Here is a 16,084-nt window from a genome sequence, read left to right on the forward strand (position 1 = left end):
ATGGAGATGTACGATGTACGACGCTAGGATGAGCTTGTCACCCTTCCTTAAACGCAAGGGGTGGACTGAGTGTTGCAGTGCGGCCGAATTACGACGACTTGGGTTCGCTGGTACGGATGGTGATAGAAGATCAGAGAAGATGTACTTTTCCTTGGAGAGATTGAGGAGAGATAGATATAGGCAAACTTGCTGGTGACAACAGATAATTTGGTTGGAAATCCATCAGCAGTTCGAGTGTGTGATCTCTGCACCAAAACCATCGTTTTTGTTCTTGTTGGGCAATAAATTCATTCCGTGACTTCCAAGTATACGATAAATGATCCTACTCTGACGATTTTATAGTCAGTTCTGGGCTCCCGGCATGCGACGGCGTTTCTGCCAATCAACGGAAGTAAACCACATCAGGGTTTTGATCGTTGCTCGTGATGAAGGCCGGCGTTGCATCAAAAAAAGCGATGACACGTTCTTGCAGTCTAGCTTGTGGTTCTTGTTCTGCCGGAAAAACATTCCATAGGACCGACTGAAAGAGTCTCACCTATGTTTAGTTCAATCACAATAAGGTAACAGCAGAGAATCCAATCGAACAAACAGAGGGAAGGACGCCATCCCACGTACAGGCAAGTACACGATTCTTCTCATGATCTCTCTCTTGCGAAAGACGAGAAATGAGATAATGAGATTGGCTGCATTATGTTTGATGGGGAAATGAATTGTAATTGAGCGAGGAGGGAACATATCCAAACGCATGATTCAACAGTTCAGGTCCCTGTGAAAAATTCTACTTTTTCTCTCTTACATTCATTTATGATTAGCACCCCGAGTTCCGATGGGAACCATGTCGCTGCATCGAGCCAAACCATATTTTTTGCTTCTGTCAATTCTACTTTTGCTATCCAAACCCGTAGAAATGGTCAAACGAGAAGACTTCAAGGCCTGCGATCAGTCTGGATTCTGTCGTCGTCAACAGGCATACGCTTCTATAGCTGACACGTCAACATCACCATCCTTCACGTCCCCATATGAATTGATCCCATCCTCCGTACAAGTAGATCACGGTGCTGGAACCTTGAAAGCAGATGTAGTCGATACTGAACGAAATGTTCCATACGTCTTGCATGTCTCGCTCCTCAAAGACGCCACAGCGCGTGTAAAATTTGGAGAAGCCAATCCATTGTACCCTCGATTCGACATGCTCGATGCATTGACTCGAACTGGAATACAGGATGTACCGATATCTATTGCTAATTATACTAAATCCACGTCTGCTACGTCGCCTTTACGTATTCAACTGGGCGGTACTCCAAATAATCTGGAAGTGTTGCTTGTCATTCAACCGAAACCATTCAAGTTTGAATTCTTGATTGATGGTGATCCTGTCATGGCATTCAATGGTAGAGGCTATCTATACTATGAGCACTCTAGAAAGAAGGAGGATGATGCAAATCCACCTGCTGTCGTCGATCAAACTGGTGGAGAAACTGCTGCTACTCCCTCAGACTTGGACAAACTCAAGGAGGAATTAAAGAGGGATCTGTGGGAGGAGACGTACAAAACATTTGTGGACTCCAAACCTCACGGTATGCGTTTGCGAACTGGTTGTTCTGTTCAAACTTAATAGCAAAGGCTGAAAACTAAATTTCACATACTAGGACCACAATCAATTGGATTCGACGTCTCATTTCCTGGTTCTTCCCATGTATATGGTCTTTCAGAACATGGTTCTTCTTTCAATCTCAAGAGCACGAGGTATTTGCTCTTAATCTGGCCGCCGTTTTTTGTCATTTCAGTATCAAATTCTCACTCTTATCGAACTCCAAACAATTTCAGGGGTGAAGGAGCATCGTACTCTGAACCATACCGTCTATACAATTTGGATGTATTCGAGTATGAACTGGATGATCCCATGTCCTTGTATGGTGCTGTTCCCTTGATGATTGCTCACAAAAAGGGTCGCTCTGTTGGTATGTATTGGCAAAATTCTGCGGAAATGTGGATCGATATAGAGAGATCTGGCAAAGGAGTCTTGGTATGATATTAATGGGTTTATGAACTTTTTTTTGGCAGCGACATACCAAACAAAAAAATTCCTTAAATAGAGCAACCTGGCTTCATACATCCCATTCTCATCAACGTCATCCAACGTGCAAACAACCACCACTCACTGGATGGCAGAAAGTGGACAATTAGATGTCTTTTTCTTTTTGGGCCCAGACACCAAATCAGTATTACGTCAATATGCCACCATCACTGGATTTGCTCCCATGCCACAATCATTCGCTATTGGATACCACCAATGTCGATGGAATTATAATGATCAACGAGATGTGCTTGAAGTCGACGCCAACTTTGACAAATACGATATTCCTTATGATGTGATTTGGTTGGATATTGAACATACCGATGGTAAAAAGTACTTCACGTGGGATAAGGCAAAGTTTCCAACTCCTCTTGAGATGCAAAAGAGTTTGGCTGTTACTTCTCGAAAGGTAAACATGAAGTGACTTACCGTTGCGCTTTTTCTCTCTCGCTGCTCTCTGGATGCTAACAGTAAATTTAGTTGGTGACGATCGTAGATCCTCACTTGAAGAAGGATGATTCCTATCACATCTTGAAGGAAGCTCAAGATCGGGATATACTAGTCAAGAGCAAGGACAATGTCAACTATGAAGGGTGGTGCTGGCCAGGTATGTTTACATGTTTGTCCAATCCATACATCCTTCTTTTCTCACGGTCTTCAACACTCTTAGGAAACTCCGCTTGGATTGATTATGTCAATCCAGCAGGTAGAGCTTATTGGGCTAGTAAATTCGCTTTTGATCAATATGAAGGTACTTCAGAGACTTTGTATACATGGAATGATATGAATGAGGTACCCTCTCGTCCTCTTAAGTTCTCAACTCCCAAGTCTAGTATTTTTCTCACTGGGTTGTTCAATCGTAGCCATCTGTATTTAATGGACCTGAAGTTACCATGCACAAGGATGTCCTGCATTATAATGGATGGGAGCATCGTGATATTCACAATGCGTATGGTATGCTCATGGTGAGTATCCGGTTCTTTGATGATCTTGTTTTATCTCGATATCTGTTTAAATCCAATCAAAAATGCATGCTGAGCATCATCACTCTACAATTCAGGTCGGAGCAACATTCGAGGGACAAATGAAACGTACCAATGGTCGACTACGTGCCTTCGTCTTGTCTCGAGCCTTCTTCGGAGGGTCTCAAAAGTACGGAGCTATATGGACTGGTGATAATGATGCATCATGGGAACATCTTGCTGCATCAGTACCCATGTTGCTCAGTGCTGGTATTTCTGGAATGGCATTTGCTGGAGGTTTGTGATTTTTAAGGGCGAGAAAAAGAAAACTCGGTCGCTTTATGCATAGTTGTAAAACCTCTCGTCCATCACTGGTACTATCTCAATAACATATTCCTTTTATAGCTGACGTTGGAGGATTCTTCCGCAATCCAGAAGTCGATTTGTTGGAACGCTGGTATCAAATAGGAGCCTTCCAACCCTTCTTCCGAGCACACGCCCATATTGATACCAAGAGACGAGAACCATGGCTCTTTGGTGATGTAGTAACGGGTCGTATACGAGAAGTAATCCGCTCCCGATATCGATTATTGCCATTCTGGTATACTTTGTTCCAAGAATGGACGATCACCAACTTGCCTCCTATGAGACCTATGATGTTGGGATATCCAGATGATGAAGCCAGTTTTGGAATTGATGATCAATTTATGCTTGGAGATTCACTTGTCGTCAAGGGTATCTACACCAAGGATGCTAAGAGTGTTGATGTGTATCTTCCCAAACAGGATGTAAGAAGCAAAAACATGTATTCCAACGGATGATGAAGGTGACTTTTTCGTTTTACACAAAGCTCACGATTATCGACCTATAGGTATGGTATGATTACTTTACTTTTACCAAAGTAACTCCAACATCCCAATCACGATATGTGGCACCTACTGTACTGGAACATATTCCTGTGTTTATACGTGGTGGATCTATTATTCCTCGTCGTGATCGTGTCCGTCGTTCATCATCATTGATGAAGCGAGATCCGTTTACTTTGGTGATTGCTCTGGATGAGAAGGCAAGTGCTGACTTCGTTCGTTTAGGGGTTCCAACTTTTATTTGAACAAGAGTCCTTGAACGACACATATTTGCTAACAGCCTCCTTGTTATTACAATATCGCAGGGTGAAGCTACAGGCTCGTTGTATCTAGATGATGGCGAGACATTTGCCTTCCAAAAGGGCGAATTCATCCACACGACCTTCACATTTGGACACAACACATTGACTGCCGTAGTATCTCCCAAATCCGCCGCAGCACTACGATCTAGCAGTAACGCTGGTGCCTCAGGAGTATTTGAAGCACGGGTTGAACGATTGATTCTTGTTGGGGTTGGCAAGGACAAGATGAAGAGTGCACGTATCAATGGTAAAGAGTTGGGAGTTACTGTTGAAAAGCATGTATATGCATCGTCGTGGAAGATTGTAGTTAAAGATCCGGGAGCGGAGGGAGCTGTTATTGGCAAGTCTTGGAGTGTGGAGTTCTCGTAAAGACGGGAGTTTGGTGGTTTAGATTGTGTAGAATGTGAACGTGTTTAGAAGGGTGTAAATAGTTAAATATCTTGAATTCCATATCACAGTTGAAAGTGTGTTTCTAAGACGAGATTTTGTAGTGCGAAATTTCTGGCTTTGTCGCTTGTTACTTTTGTCCCATTAGTTGAAGTCTTTTGTTAAAACAAGGAGAGAAGGAGGCAACAGTTAGGGTGCTAGGTGCTAGTAGCCCATCGTTTCTACGTTTCAATTCGAGCATCGGTTCCAGTGTTCAGTTGGTGGCTCAGAAAAGCTTTGCGTCTTGGACTCAGTAGGACCACTGCATGGTAACTCTTTATAACCTTTTGTTTCCAAGTTCCAAGTCTTCATAATAGTACAAGCCGATGTAAGGCCTCAGTTTTTGTCTCAATCGCAAGGCTGAAACCTCAAACATGCAAATTTCAAGCATTTTGCTGTGGAAATAGGAAAGGCAAGTCCCCTCATGGACTCCGCGAGAGCAGATGAACCAGTTTTGGTGAGTCCAAGTCTCGCAGGTCTATATGTTGGATCAGTTGTAACAGAGATCGTATCATCAGAGAAGCTCGGAAAGCTCAGACACCATTACTCCTTTGCTGGCGGATCGCATCAAGAATTCATTAGAACAGGTATTGAAAGCGTTCTCTGCTTTCGAAAGTTAAAAGCTCAGTTCCTAACCGTTGTTGAGCACAGGTGAAACAATCCATCACGCTTGATCCACTTGAACTGCACACTGTGGGCCTTCTACTGTCAGTAAATGGTAGTCCCAGTATCGAAAAATTGCGCAAGGAGCACGCTTCAAACCGCAAGCTTCAAATCGTGAAGGAGAAATATGAAGACGCAGTCGACCTCCTACGGAATCCAATAACCAGATCAGAGAGAGGTGATCTGGAGACCCAAATGATTGACGTACTGGTCAACTATCCATGTATTCTTGACATCCAAATATCGGATACTGAATCTATCGATCAAACAATTCTGTTGTTGGTAACAATTTCCGTCGTTTACATTCGTGAGAAGGGAGAGCCTGAATTCTCCTTTCAATGAATAGGCCAGCGCGCTCACTAGTTTGGACTCACAGAAGATGCTTCTTAGAGTTCTGCTGGTTGCGGCTATTGAAATGGAAAAGTTCCCAGCACTCAACACCTTCTGTCGGGGCGAAAGGCACTTAGGACTCACTGTTGCACATGTTGTTACTCTATATCAGTCTGACGAAGACGCAAGAGAGCTGTTAAACCTTTTGGTAAAAGAATTGTTGGATTTAGGACGTTTCTGAAAGACTTAATGTCCTCTTGTATAGCATGACGCAACACCAGGGAACGCTGGGCGACAGCTAGTGTACTTGGGAGCAACTCGAGCTGAACCTCGTTCTTTACCATATCGAAATGAGTGGATTGAAGAAAGGCAGGCTCGAGGTTTGAATTTCAGAAAGGACGGTGCTCTGTATTACGGGTGAGGAATTTTGCGCTTAAAAGTTACGTGGGATTGCAAGTTTTTATTTCGGTTATTGAATGCAGGAATTCAGTGCTATCTTTTGCCGCCTGTCTAAGCAAAACTCAAGTCGTTGAGTACTTGACACAAGAGAGGGACGGTCCTATGCTGAATATCAATTGTCCAGACTCTTACGGTATGTCTCTGGATCACCGCAGCCGATGTGAGTTTACTTGTAAAGTCTCGTAGGAAACACAATCATGCATTTGCTTGCATTACGAGGTGACTGGAGTACATTTGAGCGGATCTTGCAACTCACCACACCAAACATGTTTTCAATGAGTGGGTACTGACTCTACCGAGTTGCCTGTTTTGAGTCCTTTTTAACGTGTCACTCATTGAATAGAGCCCGTTTCGAATCCTGTTGATTTGAGGCTGCTTAATGGAAGAATTGGAGACGAGTATCGCTTGACTCCGTTTCTATGTGCTGTCAACGCGAAGCAACATCAGTTTGTGCAAAGGCATGCTCAACGCTTCTCGTCGACCCCTCCACTGCAGGGGGTTGAGGCCACGTATTCTAGATTTTCCCCTTTACAGAGGATTACGTACGACATTGAGGTACGCATCTGGATGTATGTTTGCTTTGTGAAGACTTTCTTATGAACTGTTTAGGAGTTTGATCTTTGGCCAACACCACCGCAACCAGATGCATCTCGTCCAACCCATTCTGCAATTGAATTGGCCTTGCTAAATAGAGACAAAGAACTGGCAAGTATTTTTCATCATCGTTGCTTTGTTGAGACTCACAACTATGCCATTTTCTTGTCGCAGTTATCATTTCATTTATTCGAAGCGGTGTTGAGAGTAAAAGAGGACGCCTACCTTTGGCGTCGATTCAGGGTTTCGTTCTCCATGTCCAGTATTGTCGTCGTCATGATGACCACCGCAGTGTCTCTTTTACCAGGAAACCTGTCTAGTAGAATGAATTGGCTATCTTCATCGATTGGAATAGGGCGTCTAGTGATCGAATCGCTCGTGTGTCTCGCAGCGCTTGCAAAATTGTGCATGCAGACGACGGAGCTCCTATTCTTTTGCAAAGGCCACAACCTCATTCAGAAATTCAAGTCGTTCTTTTTCGGAATTGGCTTTATTCGTAGTAGGTGTATTAGAAAATGATATTAAACGTGTAATTGCAGATCGTTTGAAAATATCACGAAAACTTTTTGAAATTGCTTTGTTATCTTTAGATTGGATATCTTGTATATGGTGTCTTTTGATACTATTTTGTTTGCCTTGTCGCTTTATTGGCCCTCAGGGAGTCGAAGATACGTTAATAATTTGTGCTGTCAACTTTGGATGGCTGTATATCTTCACATACGCTCCTGGCGTTCGGAAGCAGTTCGGGTTGCTCTTTGCCGTCTTGGGGGTCTTTGCCAGTGAATATCTGGCGTCCTTTTTCACTCTCTGTGGGTAGCAGACTGGAAGATTTGGGATTCAACAGTAGAGGCTGACAGTCATTTTCGATTCTGTCTAGTTGTCGTCATGTATATGGGAGCTGGACTTTCTTTACACGTCGCTACTCTGGATCCAACGAATTCGCTTCCAGATATCAGCAACTTTTTCGACTCGCTTTTTTACGCGTTTCGTATAGTTTTGCAAATCGGGGATTATCAAACAGAAACCAGTAGTGCTACGCTTGGAAGACAGGCTGTAATCGTCTACATTGTATGGATTATGCTCTCTGTTATCCTGCTTCTTAACATTTTGATGTAAGAAATTTCAGTTCGTTTCGAATTGAACTTGTTCCCCAATGTCGTCTTTTTTTCCCTTTTAGAGCAATGCTTAATGCAGCGTAAGAACTCAGAAACCATGACAAAAGGCACTCTCAGCTGACTACCCAAACTTTGCTAGATATAATACCATCATGGGCGACGATCGAGAACAGGAAATCATTTTCAACTGGGCCGGCCTTCTCATACATCTCGACCAAGGATTTTTCAAACTAAAAAGTAATAGGCTTCTTTGGGGTCAATTGATGGACGCCCCAAAGAGAGCTGAATCGGACGAAAGATCTACCAAAATGAGCACCAACTCAGACGGAATCGAGGTTACAACACGATATGAATTCGAACGGTATTTCTCCCAGTGGCCCCTTACTGCTGTAGGCCCAGACGATATTGGTAGGCTTGCTGTCAGATGTTGCTCAACCAAAGTCAGTGCTTAAGCCATCTATTTGCAACAGGACATCTTGACAAACCCTGGAGAAACGAAGCGCGGCACCTTACGTACGAGGAACTTCCAAGTAATTCCTTCTCAGGAAACAGTCGTTCGTGGAACATCAACTATTACGGCATTGGATGGACAGGATCTGTGTCTGTGCCAATGTCGTTTGAAAATGAGAGGGGCCCACCACCACAGGAGAAATAGGGGGGTTTATAATATCAGATATCGGTACACTACTTATTTTTGTAACTAACTTGTCTTCAAAGTTTTCGTGTTTTGTGTTGGTTCGTTGAAGAAATGAGTTCCCAGACGAACGTGAATATTCTATTATTTTTTCATGAAGCAATGAATCAATGAAGATTGAAGTTCTGGGACGCGTTGGACGAGTTTGTGATCATTTGAGTCCCGATTTCTTGATTTACTTTTTTGAATGTATCGAGCAAGCAAGGGATTCCCATATTTACAAGTATCATCCATATTGAAAAGAAACATGGTAACGCTTTATCATATCTATTTTTTCATCTAGTCACTCTAGATACAACAGATATGCCCCAGAGCTAGCTCCATGCCCACTTTCTAACAAACTTTGTTCGAAATAGGGCGTAACAAAAGAGACCATTAAAGCTGGTGACGGAACTCACTTCCCTAAAAAGGCAAATATTTCCTTTTTTATTGGAGTTGTTGGTTACGTCGTGGTTGTCGATTTCACATTTTGCTGAACATTTTGAGTTTTCTTTACAGGGCGACCGAGTTTCCATTCATTGTTGAGTATCATCTACTGCCTTTCTCAAGCATCTCTGATGACCATTTATGTCTGCTTATATTTACTCCTCTTCCTACTTCATCTTTTCAATTAGACACTGGCACGGTAGGTTGTTTCTTATTGTCAACCGAAACGCTTGACTAATCCATCAACAACTAGCTCGACAACGGCAGCAAGTTTGATTCTTCTCGTGATCGAGGCTCGCCATTTACTTGCAAGATTGGTGTTGGTGAAGTCATTAAAGGTAAGGTTTTACTGCGACATGTTTCGGTTCGTCGGTATTCCATCTCACGTTGTTCAGTGTCTTCGCCTTTGTGATCTCTTAACCATTGTCATTCCCGTCTAATGTATGTTTCTCTGAATAGGTTGGGATGAAGGTACAAAATTGTGACATCAACAAGTGTCTCGTCATTATGTGATGTTTCTGAGCAGGATTGGATTCTATGCAACGAGCCAAACAATATTCACGTTTGCTACCTTGCGTTTCGCAACTGTCGGAAGTCTTACATTACAACAAAACCATTTAGGAGTTCCCCAACTTTCTCTTGGAGAACGGGCCAAATTGACCATCTCTTATGACTATGCTTATGGTGAACGTGGAATGCCTCCAATCGTAAGCTTTTATATGCCTTCGTTTTCGAGAGAGTCAATTCACTACGTTTGTGTGCTTTGCCTCCCGAAAAGTACTTGTTGGAACTAACACTTTGTTCCACGAACTATTGGTAGATCCCACCCAAGTCAAACTTGATGTAAGTCCGGATGGCAGTTGGTGCATGCTGATATGTTGATTGTATTCTCATACGTTTACTTGTGTTTAGATTCGATGTCGAATTGCTCAAGATTAACTGAGGATCACAAATTACAGATGCTTTTGAACGTTGAAAGTAACCTAAATAGTGTCGCTTTTCAGTAAAACCAAGAAATGTGTAAGACTTTGCAATGTTGTGATTGCCGTTATTTTCCCCCCGATGTGAATGCATTCGGCGTTGTTTCAAACTGCGGTCTATGATCTGCACATAAATACGCGTAAAATAATTGATACGCTCTCTTTGCGCTTTGGTCCAGGCTTTGGTTAAGTTTGGTTGTTCCTTGTCCTCACTTGTTCAAAATCGACGCGTCACTTGTGAGATTCCAAGCATCGGTGCAGAGAGATAAATCTAGGTTGATAGTAAAACAATATCAGGTGCTACTAGCTGTCTACCATCATATATAGTTGGCCTCTTGACACGATGACAATGGTTAGCAAAGTGCAGCCTTTGGGGATAAATTCCTACTACAAACAGCAAATTGAGGCGAGTGGTTGATGAAGCAGAGATTACTGTATCAATATGTATTCATTTTGATGGATTTTACTGTCTGTCTTTACCACAGTGTCATATGAACCACACTTGCATTATCGTCGACATTTAAACATTTCCGCTTAACATTCAGGAATTGGAATTGACAGTCAACCAAAAGACTCAAAACTTGCGACGATTAGAAGCACAACGTAATCAGCTGAATGCCAAAGTGAGATTATTACGTGAAGAATTACAGCTATTGCAAGAATCTGGCTCGTATGTCGGTGAAGTCGTCAAACTGATGGGCAAGAAGAAGGTCCTAGTCAAAGTACATCCAGAGGGAAAATATGTAGTGGATATTCATCAGGATATTGATATTGCGTTGCTGACTCCTACTGTACGGGTATCGCTCAAACATGATAATTATGAGTTATACAAGATACTGCCAAACAAGGTATGTGATGTGGTGTCATTGAGGAGTTGCTTTTTGATGAGCTGAATGACTATGGTTGATGAGTTGGTGATGTTTTGATGATCACCCTTGCATCATCAGTCACGAACACACATTGGTGCAATCAGGCCATACTCAATGCTCACCACCAAAAACATACCAGGTCGATCCATTGGTATCCTTGATGATGGTAGAAAAAGTGCCAGACTCGACCTACGAAATGGTGGGCGGTCTAGAACGTCAAATCAAAGAAATCAAAGAAGTCATTGAACTCCCCGTAAAACATCCTGAACTCTTTGAAGCACTGGGTATCGATCAACCCAAAGGTGTATTGCTATATGGTCCTCCAGGAACGGGTAAAACCTTGCTAGCACGCGCAGTAGCCCACCACACAGACTGTCGCTTTATACGAGTATCAGGATCCGAACTTGTCCAGAAATATATCGGTGAAGGATCACGTATGGTTCGCGAATTATTTGTCATGGCTCGTGAAGCTGCTCCATCAATCATCTTTATGGATGAAATCGACTCTATCGGATCTAGCCGTAGTGAATCTGGCGGTGGTGGTGATAGTGAAGTACAACGAACCATGCTTGAATTGTTAAACCAATTGGATGGATTTGAACCTACGCAGAATATTAAAGTGATCATGGCCACTAATCGTATTGATATATTGGACTCGGCATTACTACGACCGGGACGTATTGATCGTAAAATCGAGTTTCCACCACCAAATGAAATTGCTAGACTGGATATTTTAAAGATTCATTCTAGGAAGATGAACCTCACTCGTGGAATTGATTTGAGGAAGATTGCTGAGCAAATGACTGGTGCTAGTGGTGCTGAGGTTAAAGGCGTATGCACAGAAGCTGGAATGTATGCTCTGAGAGAACGTCGTGTTCATGTTACTCAAGAGGACTTTGAAATGGCTGTTGCCAAGGTAAACTTAAGCTGCTTGATGTGGAGATGACGATATTTGCATTTGGTGATTTCGAAAGCATGACGATGACGAGACGAGACAATAATAGTAAAGAAAAGAGGAGGCTGTGATGATTGATCATGCAATCCACAACGACCTGCTATCGCCTGTCACTGATATCTAACCATCTACGTCAATTTAGGTCATGAAGAAGGATTCTGACCAGAATATGTCCATTAAAAAACTGTGGGTTCTTACGCATTGGATTTTGTGCCATCAAACTCTAACAAAATCATCTTCATCTAGGTTCAAGTGATTGCTACAATGAAGAGTGGTTTTTATTGGTCTGGTTGGCAAGATTTTTCGATTAGAAGGTGTAGGACTATGAAAACACCTTGTAAAAATTGCACAAAAATAAAGGAATGGAGAGGTGATATGCAACGTAAGATGGTTTTTTGGCTGAAACGACTGTTCCAACAAGAAACAAAATCAAAGAATACTGTGGATTGAATTGGAAAGTTATGTACTATATTGCTTGATTTTGTGACCTCCTACACTATATATCAATACTCCTCGTATGTGCATCCCTATACTATACATTTTTTCTGATTTCTACTACTATGTTTGCCCTTGATTTCCTAACATTCAGTACCCTTTACGTAGAACACCCATCGATCAGACTCCATAGCAACTGCATCAAAGAATTTGGTGACAGCTCGGATATGAGACTTCGATCCACTCATATGCACAATATCAAATGCCTTGTCACTTGACTTTCCAACTGTAGTGATGGAGCATGGGTAGAGAAGAGTCTCGAGATCTGGAATCCAGACACCCTTGATTCTCTCAAACACATTTGCCTTCACCTGAATATTGTAGCAGCCGATTTTGATGCCAACCATTGGAGAAAAGTACATGTTGGCGAAAGTAATTCCTATGTGGAACTACCAAAACGATGAGATTCAGATTTCAAGTGTAATGCTTCAAGAATTGGCAAGAGATGAAAGTGACTAGAATGAGAGTTCTTTGTGGTAACTTACCATCTGGGTGGTACTATCGGGAACAGGTAATACGTCGAGAACTGCAGTTGGATTGCGAACACGAGCCTGCAAGAAGAATGGGTATGGACACATTGTTTTAGTCGAATCTGGGTGGTTGACAGCAAGAAATAAGACATGGCACGCTTACTTGTCCACGAACAGGTGTTGTCGCAGCAGATGATGAAGGTGTCGTAGATGTGGTTGTAGTAGTGCTGCTATCCGTAGTTGTAGACGTATCTGTGGCTGATGTATCAGATGTCGTTGCTGATGTCTAGATTTGGTTTCAGGCAACGTAACGATCGTCAGTCACGATCCAGAGTATGAAAGGAGTTGGCCGCGATTTTGCGTATTGATGCACAAAGGATGCTTACAGTTGATTTTGCTGGAGACACCTCTGGATTGGCGAGACCGAGAAGAAGGGCTTCAGTACCATCATCGAGCTTGACCAGGACGTTCTCATCGAAGCCAATGTTGGGTGTAATCAAGTCACAGCCCTCGAGCACTTTGATCAATACACGATCAGGACGTACTCGTTCTTGTAACATGACCAAGAGAAGTTTGAATAGTGCTTCATCTTTCACCATAACAGCCAAAGAGAAGTAGGCTGGATCTGGTGATTCTTCTGCAAATGGAATCATAAGAGGTCCGTTAGATACGAGCCTACAAAAGAACTATTTCTTTGACTGAATAAAAGAATGAGAACACACCATTCAAGAAAACGTATGATTCTGGGTTGGAGTGTCGGAATTTTGTCAACACGGCTCCGTATGCTTCAATGTAGTTGACGGTGCCAGCCTTGTTGAAACGAGGTATTTGTGCACCATATCTATATTCGACAATCATCAATCGATCAGTTGATGAATGAAAACACCCAAGAGATCGATCATTAAATAAACAATCATTTTGCTCTTACGCATCAAAGGAGGCAGCCCCCGATGACTTGGCTTTCTGATCTTCCTTGTCGATAGCTGCATGCTTTATAGCTAAGGCCATGTACGAAAGCTAAAGAGGGAATGTTGGTGAGCGACGATGAAATGGGTAGCTTCAAATGTTGATTACCAGCGTCATTTGGCGCGTACGGTATAAGCAAAACAATGCAGATGCCTTCATAGCACACTAAATACAGTGACTGACACCTCCAAAGCTCCGTGTATGTATAAATTCATGGAACATGTTGCACTTACGGCTTGTTCTTTATCGTTGTTGGGCAAAGGAATAATGGGAAGAGACGCCATGATTCCGATTCAAAGAGTTGATCTTCTTTTGAAGATTATTCTTCGTACAGCTGCTTTTGCTGCGAGGGTATTGTGTTTTGGACGAACGTTGGTGTTTTTGCAAACGATCGAGAAACTAAGCTCGTCTGTCTTACACACAAGTGAAGAGCAGGTTTTCCAGCGCGTCTTTCAACGTATAGATGATATCTAGAGTGAGATTTAAGGCTGCATACCAAAGGAATCCGCAACATCATACCTCTCCTCCACACACCACCGCAACTCTTCGATTCGATAGTGACTTTATCTGCAAATAGAATCTACCAAGTTCTGGCTATTAGAGCACGTAATTCACTGATATCACGTTTCCTATCGTTCATTTGTGTTTTTTCCACTGAAAAAAAAATCTAATGTTTCGGTATAGATTCGAGCCTGTGCGCTGACCAAGCCATAACAAAAAGAATAATGGCAAAACGATTCGGAAGCCAATTCTTTTTTCAGATGAGGCAAAATCACAAGTTGATAGTGGAATATTTTGTCAAGGGGGGGTCCCTCCGCTGAAAACATCTTACGCAACATGTCGAATTTTGTATTGGGTGTCTTGGCAGCCACTTTAGGGAACGTATGCATTGGAAGTGGACAAGTACTCCAAAAGTAAGCATTGATCGTGATCTATCTTGTTCATCCAAACATAAATCTTCAAAACATTTTGGATTGTTGATTTCTGTTCAATCCAATTCAATTGTTAGATATGCACTGAATAAGCTAGATGCTGAAACATCAAATCTACCAACTTCAATCAAGAGACCTCGTCGTAAACAGTCGTCGCCATCGACATCATCAACAAGTGATGAAGGTGTGGTGAAGAGAACGAGGTTTGGATCTCCATTGTGGTGGGCTGGAATGGCACTGTGCTGTACGTGTTGATTTGGATTGAAATATCTCTTTCTGTGGTTGGCCGACTGGGCTGCAAGATGCGTCCGATGTCGAATGAGGAATAGTCAACTTTTGGCTCGTAGACCAAATAACCCATGCCATTTTTCGCTGATTAGATTTTGGTGAAGCTGCTGGAAATATGACTGCCTTGTCATTAATCAGTGCTTCTATTGTCACTCCAGTGAGTAATATAATATCCTCGACTTTCTTTCCCTCCTCAAACACATGCATCTTACAATCGCTTCCAAAATAGCTCGGATGCATCGCAGTAATCGTAAATGCCCTACTCGGCAAATACGTTCTCGGCGAACAAATCACAAGTCGTCAACGCTCTGGATACATACTCGTCATCCTCGGTGTCTTTTTTATCCTCATAGCGTCTCCTAAAACCTCAAAGTCCTTGGGTGAAACGATACCTGAGGTGCTTGCTCAAGTGAACTCTCTGAGATTTACTATCGCTTTCGGAGCGTTGTGTCTGGTATCTGCGACCGTAATTTATGGTATTCTGGTGGTTAAGAAGGAGACGCTTGGAGGGTTTGTTGCTGTTTCAAGTATGTTTGGATGTTGTGTCGTTAATACGAGCAAGATATTGAGTACTCTTATTCGTAAGTGTCGTGCTGGTAACGCTGTTTATTTTCATGGGTACTAAATTCTGTGTTTTTTTGTTGCCTGGCAGGAGTTAGCGCCAATAGTGATGCCAAAGCTATTGAAGATGCAACCGTATCTGTCATTTCACTGGTACTGATATTGGTGGGAAGCATAGTCGTTCAGGTACTTCGCGTATGACCCATTGAACTGTTGCTCAGTTGGGTTTTAATTTTATCAACTCGATTATTAGGAGGTATTCAAACAACAGGCCATGACCAAATTCAATGTCAGTGTCTTCTTTCCGAATTTCTTCTCGGCATTCAACGCTCTCGTCGGTTTTACAAGTATAATACTGTTTCGAGAAGCCGAGACCACCGCCGCAGCAGCACGATTCCTCTTCATCTTTTCATGCGCTCTTGGGATTGTTTATATTGGGTCTGATCGTCTTCAAGTCACTGAAGATCCTAGAGGGAAATTGGAGGAGCGTGTTGATTGAGGTTGCTTCCAAGGTACTCGTCCAATAACAAATACGCCAATGTGTTTCTCATTGGTTGACGAAACGTCCTGGTTCCTAATAGGTTCTTGACTCCCCCAAACCTTTCTTATTGGAGTCTGATTGGTAAGAAACATTGAATTTTTCGGAGATTTTTG

The 16,084-nt window shown here is 42.5% G+C and overlaps 3 protein-coding genes across 3 annotated transcripts; all 3 read left to right on the plus strand.

The window, feature by feature from the left end:
* Positions 1 to 907: 907 nt before the first annotated feature.
* SmJEL517_g04192 (uncharacterized protein) lies at positions 908 to 4,576 on the plus strand (the record flags this gene model as incomplete). The annotated part of the gene is made up of 11 exons (XM_031170120.1): positions 908 to 1,577; positions 1,650 to 1,746; positions 1,828 to 2,026; positions 2,097 to 2,486; positions 2,558 to 2,684; positions 2,748 to 2,869; positions 2,941 to 3,042; positions 3,138 to 3,336; positions 3,445 to 3,827; positions 3,911 to 4,120; positions 4,211 to 4,576. The coding sequence occupies 11 exons, from the start codon at positions 908 to 910 to the stop codon at positions 4,574 to 4,576; spliced, it is 2,865 nt and encodes a 954-aa protein (XP_031023882.1).
* A 481-nt stretch (positions 4,577 to 5,057) lies between these two features.
* SmJEL517_g04193 (uncharacterized protein) lies at positions 5,058 to 11,974 on the plus strand (the record flags this gene model as incomplete). Its single annotated transcript, XM_031170121.1, has 19 exons — positions 5,058 to 5,090; positions 5,152 to 5,220; positions 5,285 to 5,578; positions 5,643 to 5,834; positions 5,892 to 6,043; positions 6,109 to 6,218; positions 6,429 to 6,640; positions 7,338 to 7,488; positions 7,557 to 7,791; positions 7,857 to 7,874; positions 7,934 to 8,202; positions 9,103 to 9,113; positions 9,168 to 9,252; positions 9,374 to 9,385; positions 9,536 to 9,621; positions 10,440 to 10,742; positions 10,903 to 11,679; positions 11,861 to 11,904; positions 11,965 to 11,974. 19 exons carry the CDS (start codon positions 5,058 to 5,060, stop codon positions 11,972 to 11,974), a joined length of 3,063 nt encoding a protein of 1,020 aa, XP_031023881.1.
* Positions 11,975 to 14,486: 2,512 nt separating this feature from the next.
* On the plus strand, positions 14,487 to 15,929 carry SmJEL517_g04194 (uncharacterized protein; the record flags this gene model as incomplete). Its single annotated transcript, XM_031170122.1, has 6 exons — positions 14,487 to 14,563; positions 14,659 to 14,825; positions 14,962 to 15,026; positions 15,099 to 15,450; positions 15,522 to 15,616; positions 15,684 to 15,929. 6 exons carry the CDS (start codon positions 14,487 to 14,489, stop codon positions 15,927 to 15,929), a joined length of 1,002 nt encoding a protein of 333 aa, XP_031023876.1.
* Between the last annotated feature and the right edge of the window lie 155 nt (positions 15,930 to 16,084).

Source organism: Synchytrium microbalum, assembly GCF_006535985.1.
Source record: "Synchytrium microbalum strain JEL517 chromosome Unknown SmJEL517_scf0027, whole genome shotgun sequence".
Taxonomy (NCBI): domain Eukaryota; kingdom Fungi; phylum Chytridiomycota; class Chytridiomycetes; order Synchytriales; family Synchytriaceae; genus Synchytrium; species Synchytrium microbalum.